This window comes from Pterocles gutturalis, unplaced genomic scaffold (assembly GCF_000699245.1).
Source record: "Pterocles gutturalis isolate BGI_N339 unplaced genomic scaffold, ASM69924v1 scaffold25431, whole genome shotgun sequence".
Classification (NCBI taxonomy): domain Eukaryota; kingdom Metazoa; phylum Chordata; class Aves; order Pterocliformes; family Pteroclidae; genus Pterocles; species Pterocles gutturalis.
The window spans coordinates 1,120-8,096 of record NW_010101124.1 but is presented as its reverse complement, the minus strand read 5'-3'; the positions used below and the strand labels follow the sequence as shown (position 1 = coordinate 8,096).

Genomic DNA, 6,977 nt, shown 5'->3' with positions numbered 1-6,977 from the left:
CCCTGTCCTGTCCCCTCCATGGGGTCCCTGCCCCACAGAGCGGTGTGGGGACATGGGGACAGCCCTGTCCTGTCCCCTCCATGGGGTCCCTGCCCCACAGATAGTGGGGGCACAGCCCTGTCCCTCCCCCTGGGTGTCCCTGGTTGTCCCTGCTCCATAGCACAGTGTGGGGACGGCCCAGTCCATGTTCCGAAGCCAAGAGATGTCCCTTCCTTTTGGGGTCACCTCCCTTGTCACTGCAGCACTGTGGCACAATGGGGTGCCCAGAGCCGTCCCCGTGGGGTACTCGTGCTGACCCACAGGGATCTGTCCCTGGTCCCCTTTGCTCCATGTCCCCCAGGCTGAGATTGGGGTGCCCAGGCTGTGCTGGGGTGTCCCCGTCATGCTGGAGACACACAGCCACTCACCCCAGTCCCTGTGTCCCCCCCCAAGGAAAGGTGTCAGCCAGCAGCATCCTGGCCAGCGCTCCCTCGGACAAAAACCTGGACGCTTGGCGGGTGAGTGGGACCACAGGGTGACAAGTCACCCTGCTGGGTGGCTGCGGAGGTGGAAGGCATGTTGGGGTGCATGTTGGGATGCCCCTCACTATGATTTTAGGGTGCCCTTTCCCCCCACGCAAGGCTTTGGTTCATCCTTCCCAAGTCTGGGTGAAATCCAAGCAGAAGCTTCGTGGCTTTGGTGGCTTTTGTCCCCAAGCTGTGTCCCTGCACGTGAATGGTGCTGGGGGTGTGGGGGTGACAGGTTGTGACATGTTTCCCCACCCACGCATAGGAGTCAGGGTGCCGGACCACCCACTGCAACCTGGAGGTGCTGCAGGATTGCACCCTGGTCTTCCTGGCCACCAAACCCCACATTCTGCCAGGCGTCCTGCAGGAGATCCGTCCTGCCGTGGGACCCCACCACGTCGTCGTCTCACTGGCGGCGGGCGTCACCCTCCAGACGCTGCAGCGGGTGAGCCTCCTCTTCCTCCTCCTACACTTTCTCTTTCTCCTCCTTTTCCTCCTCCTCTTCCTCTTCCTCCTCCTCCTCCTCCTCCTCTTTCTCTTCCTCTTCTTCCTTTTCCTCACCCTCCCCTTTGTTCCTCCACCTCTTCCTCTTTCTCTTCCCCCTCCTCCTCCTCCATTTTCTCTTCCTCTTCTTCCTCTTCCCCCTCCTCCTCCTCCATTTTCTCTTCCTCTTCTTCCTCTTCCTTTTCCTCCTCCTCTTTCTCTTCCTCCTCTTTCTCTTCCTCTTTCTCCTTCCTCCTCCTCTTCCTCCTCGTCTTTCTTTTCCCCTTCCTCCTCCTCCTCCTCCTCATCCCATTTGCACCCAAGCCCATCCCCATTTCTTCCCAGCTTCTCCCAGCCGGAACCAAGGTGCTGCGGCTCATGCCCAACCTGCCGTGCGTGGTGCAAGCAGGGGCCATGGTCTTTGCCCGGGGCAGCGGCGCCAGTGACGGAGAAGCCACCCTGCTGAAGAACCTCCTGTCCTCCTGCGGGCTCTGCGAGGAGGTCCCCGAATCCTACATTGACATCCACACCGGCCTCAGCGGCAGCGGGGTCGCCTACGTAAGCACTGGCGGGACACGGGATGCTGGCAGAAATCCCACCCATGCGGAGTTGGGGTTTGGGGGTCCCCCACTTTTTGTCACACTCATCCCGATATTTTTCTCCCCACAGGTCTACCTGTTTGCCGAAGCCTTGGCTGATGGAGCAGTGAAGATGGGCATGCCAGGAGGTTTAGCCAGAAGGATCGCAGCTCAGACGCTGCTGGTGAGTTGGTGGTGTTGCTCGGGGACACCTGGTGTTGCCCAGGGACACTGGTGTCCCTTGGAGACACCCGGCATCGCTCCTCTCCCTCCTGTCCCACAGCTCCCACCTGGCTTGGGCACTGTCACCATCACTTGCCTGGGCTCTGTGGCACCTGGCAGGGTGGCAGAGCGAGGGAGGAGGCGCCGGATGGCCTCTTGCCTCAGTTTCCCCTCTTGAAACCAAAGATGAAGTCACCAGGAGACAGTGAAGGGCACGATGCTTTGGTGTCTTGTCCCCTGCTGTGAGCTGTGGGCGATGGGATGCCACCATCCAATCTCTGGGCAAGGAGAAGGGGGTTTGGGAGGTCCTGACCTACCCTGGTCTTCTGTAGGGTGCAGCGAAGATGATGGTGGAGACAGGGGAGCACCCGGCAAAGCTGCGAGAAGATGTCTGCACGCCTGGGGGTACCACCATCCACGCGTTGCACCAGCTGGAGAAGGGCGCGCTGCGGGCCACTGTCATGAATGCCGTGGAGGCGGCCACCAACCGGGCACGTGATGTGGCCGAGGACTAACAGCCTGGCTGGGGATGAGCCCCTCCATCCCATCCTCTGCGGGGCAGGAGCAGTGATGGGGACCAGACCAAACTCTTTCAAGGAGCAGGGGAACCCTGACACCCTCAGGAGACCCTGGCTGGGGGTTGGAGATGGTGTGGACCCGTGTCCACGCCACGTGCTACCTCTGCAGGGCTAGGACCAAATAAACATGGGCAACACAATGGCTCTTTCTGATCCCTTCAGTCCTGAGGGGGCTACTATAACCCAGCACGGGGTCACTTCCATGGGGAGGTGACAACCATAGGTCCTTGGGCCAGCAGAGATGGAGCTGATGTCACGCTGGCTCTGTGCTCACCAGCGTATGGCACTGGGGACAGGGATGGGGACAGAGTTTTGGGGCTGGGGAGCATCGTCGGGTGTCATGAGGCTGCCAAGGGACCTTGAGAATTGGGGAGCTGGCAGGATGATGGTCTGGGGGTGAGCACAGAGAGGTTCTTCACGAGCATGAAGTCAACCAGTTGAAATATTCAACTTCCCATTCTGGACATGCACCAGTATCACACCACAGTCCTGCACACTGGTCTTACTGGCAGCGAGGCAGTGGGATGGAAGCCCAGAGCTGCTCTTGGCCCCAGGGTGCTGCACATCAAGGGAGGAGAACCTCAAAGCTTGCCTATCTGGAGAGGATCTGAGCCTTTTGCATGCCCTAATTAAGCTTCGTTTGCCTCCCAGCACCTCTACGGATGCAATTAGTGATGATTTGTGAACCGCTTTGAAGATGAAAGGCTTCATCCAGACACAACATCACTGGTGAAACAGCTGGGTGCCGAGCCTTTGGCTCCTACGGCTTTGACTCCATCACCCCAGATGCCAGTGGTGCCAAGCCAGGAGAGATGCCGCAGCCATACAGTGCTGTCGGGTCACGCCAAGGCATGACCTCCCTGGGCACCTTCTCTAGGCACCTAATTAATTAGCAAAGCTGCACAGAAGCTGGAGATGGAGCTTGAGCCCGCCAGTCTGTCCTGCCCATCTCTGCGTTTTGCTGTGTAACCATGAAAGGGGCTCATGGCACCTACATGGTGGAAGGAAGAAGTGGTCCTCAAGGTTCCCAAGCCACCTGTTAGCTCCTTTGTCTTTCTGCCCTGTCCCCACATGTCCCCACATTGTCCCCACGCAAAGTGATTCTGACAATCTCTCTGAAATCTGAAGTGCTGCCACCTTCTGATTTCATTCTTGGGCGTCTTCATCTCTTCTGTGTCCTCCACACCACTCTTTAACATATCTTGGCCAACAAGCCTTTGCCAAATACAGCCCCACCACTCATGCCGTGGCTGACCCCAGCCCTTGCTCATTCGCCATCTCCATCTGTCCCCCTCAAGGCTTTGGAGCTTTGGGTTTTCAGGCTGTCTTTCAGAGAAGTGGCACATTCAACCCCAAAGCCAAGATGTTGATGACCTTCATCATTTTGCTAAGTGCTAGTTTAAAAAAAAATAATGCTTAGATTTCATTAATTTTATAAAAGAAAAAAAGCCAGCACTCACTGCAAGTACATTATCACAATGACCTTAGTGCTAGGAATACTGCCTTCACAAAAGGCATCTCATCATGCCCGGTGACATCATGGAACAGATCCTCCTGGAAGAGATGTTGAAACCTATGGAAGGCAGGGAGGTGATAGGAGACAGCCAGTGTGGCTTCACCAAGGACAAATCGTGCCTGACACGATGGAGTGGCTGCACTGGTGGACAAGAGAAGAACTAGGGATGTCATCTACCTAGACTTCTGTAGGAGAGACATGGATTTGATGGATGGACTGATGATGGATCAAGAACCGGCTGGACGGATGTGTCCAAAGAGTTACAGTCAATGGCTCAGTGTCCCAAGTGGAAACAAGTAAGGAATGGTGTCCCTCAAGGGTCCGTACTGGGATCAATACCATTAAATATCTTCATCAATGACATCGACAGTGGGATTAAGTGCACCCTCAGTAAGTTTGCAGATGACACCAGACTGAGTGGTGCAGTTGACTTTCTTGATGGAAAAGATGCCATCCAGAGGGATCTTGACAGGCTGGAGGAGCAGGCTCATGTGAACCTCATGAAGTTCAAGGCGAAGGGCAATGTCCTGCACGTGGGTTCGGTCAATCCCCAGGATGAATACAGATTGGGGGATGAATGGATTGAGAGCAGCCCTGAGGAGAACTTGGGGGTGTTGAGAAGCTGAACATGAGCCAACCATGTGCGCTGGCAGCCCAGAAAGCCAATCGTGTCCTGGGTGGCATCACCAGCAGCATGAGCAACAGGGCGAGGGAGGGGATTGTCCCCCTCTGCTCCGCTCTGCTGAGACCCCCACCCCCCTGCAGTGATGCATCCAGCTCTGGGGTCCTCAGCACAGGACAGACACGGAGCTGTTGTAGCGGGGCCAGAGGAGGCCACGGAGATGGTCCAAGGGCTGGAGCAGCTCCCATGTGAGGACAGGCTGAGAGAGTTGGGGGTGTGCAGCCGGGAGAAGAGAAGGCTCCGGGGAGACCTTGTGGCCTTTCAATATATAAAGAGGGCTTATAAAAAAGATGGAGCAAGGTTTAAACTGAAAAAAACAGATGTGCAGATTGGAGATAAGGAAGGTATTTCTTACGATGAGGGTGGTGAGAACACTGGATCAGGTTGCCCAGAGTAGTTGTGGATGCTCCGACATTGGAAGTGTTCAAGGTTGGGTTGGACAGGGCTTTGAGCAACCTGGTCTAATGAAAGATGTCCCTGCCCATGGCAGGGGAGTTGGAACTCTGTGATCACTAAGGTCCCTTCCAACCCAAACCACTCAATGGTTCGATGTTCTCACCTCCCCAAACCAGGCCAAACGCTGCCGTGAGTGTACCCAGTGTGACCTATACGAGATGCAAAGGTCTCTACCCTGGTACCTTCTGCTGAACTTGGCAACATTTTTCTCAAACAACCAAAGACTCCTTTAACTCACAAACTACTGCTTGAAGTGAGTCACATCGCAAGCTCTAAAATGTTTTTGTGGGGTTTTTTTTGGTGCATAGGGTTATCAAAATTATAAATAGAAATGTGGTTTTACATTATTACGTCCCGTTGGTGGATAAAAGTCTGCATTCAAGCATGGCAGCATCAAGCCCCAAACATGTACCAGGAGGAAACCAAAGCTAAGGGAGAAGCACAAAATGGGTGAGACACCACACAGCACGCTGGCTGTGAAGCTAGCAGTGCAAGAACATAAGAAATTGAAGTTGATTTGGTTTGTGGTAGAAAAAAAAAAAAATTGTACCTTTCTCCCAATATGAAGTATTTCTTGATGTTGGTTGTGCGGTGGAGTTTCATGATCTGAAAGGACAATCCTCAGCTCCAAATTTGACTTTTCATGTGTTTTTTTTCCTTGCTGCTCCCTAAATTCCCTGGCAGCCTCATTTATCAGCAAGTTAACCCTATTAATAAAATCAAAAAGTCAATTTGAGGAGCAGTCATGGTGGCTTGGGCTGCAGAGAGGTGGAGAACATGATGGATAGACCACACCAAGAGGACTCAACCACATGGAGGTCCCCATTCTGCCACCCCTCCATCCCTCTGCGATGGCTCTGTGGGACCGTTTACAGAAGACAACCCCAAAATAGGAATAAAAATCCATTTAATTGCCATAAGATCTGAAGTTATGAGACAAAGACAAGTAAAAACACCCACCCCACCTGCGGACACGGGGCACAGCAGCACTGATGAATTGTTTTTTTAAAAATCCTTTCAAGAATTTGGCTAAGCAGGCTAAAATTTAACCAAAAATCAGGTCACGAGCTGCTAAATTCACATCTAATGCCTCTAGTATTTCAAGGCAGTGTGAGGAACCCTCTCCATTCCTATCTCAACTCATGACACACGTCACACCAGCAGCCATCTCCCCCACACCACAAGACACTTCCTCCAGACTCAGCCGCTCTACAAACCCCAGGAGGGGCACCTCAGCCTCCATCCCTGGAGCCTTGGGCTTCGTGAGGATTCTCAGATGATGGTACTTGTTTCACCAGGTCTCTGTGGTCTGGGCATTCCCGGAATGATGGAGGTGACCCTCTCCAAGGAGCCACAGCTTCTTGGATGCCACCCAAGCGTCCCTGTCCCAATCCAATGCATGAAGAAGGTTGTTTGAAACCATCCTCAAACCTCCCCAGTTTAACAGGACTCTGTTTTGGCAGTGGGAAGGGCATCACCAGCCTCTTCCAGAGCAGAATATTTGTCTTACAGCACCCCAGGAGTGGTCTCTGTCCACCTCAGCCCTGCTCCAAGCTCCTCACACCGACACCAAGCAGGTCCCTCTCTTGTCCCTTCTCCCCACGGGGTCGGACAGACTGGGCAGTGTCGGAGCCATCCACCCCCTTCTAACGGTGCCGGTGACCAGGGGGTCAACTCCACCTCAGTCTCATAGGATTTAAAAAATAGCACCTCCTAAATATATTTAGGGTGAGGAACAACCCTCAAATACTCAATGTACGGAGGGGTTGTTGCATAAAAAAAAACCCCATTAGCCCTAAATTGTAACCCCTCCTTCGCTGTGAGCATTTGGGCCCCCTTAATCCCAGGGACTGCCCATGACGGAGGGGTGAGAGGAGCTGGCACCTCACTGCCAGCCCTCTGGGACAAATCAGGGTGTCCCCAGCCCCATGTCCTCCCCCACACCCCAAGCAGGGT

The 6,977-nt window shown here is 54.1% G+C and overlaps 2 protein-coding genes across 2 annotated transcripts in view; one reads left to right on the top strand and one right to left on the bottom strand.

The window, feature by feature from the left end:
* Positions 1 to 432: 432 nt before the first annotated feature.
* On the top strand, positions 433 to 2,304 carry PYCRL (pyrroline-5-carboxylate reductase-like; the record flags this gene model as incomplete). Its single annotated transcript, XM_010082416.1, has 5 exons — positions 433 to 497; positions 772 to 951; positions 1,335 to 1,547; positions 1,659 to 1,751; positions 2,122 to 2,304. Coding segments are annotated over 5 exons (734 nt in total), but the record flags the coding sequence as incomplete, so codon positions are not given.
* A 3,110-nt stretch (positions 2,305 to 5,414) lies between these two features.
* TIGD5 (tigger transposable element derived 5) overlaps positions 5,415 to 6,977 on the bottom strand; it is a gene marked incomplete at its 5' end in the record, with an annotated part of 2,552 nt that continues 989 nt past the window's right edge. Inside the window, one exon of the mRNA XM_010082404.1 lies at positions 5,415 to 5,449. Coding sequence (XP_010080706.1) covers positions 5,415 to 5,449 — 35 coding nt within the window. The remainder of the gene's footprint in view (positions 5,450 to 6,977) is intronic.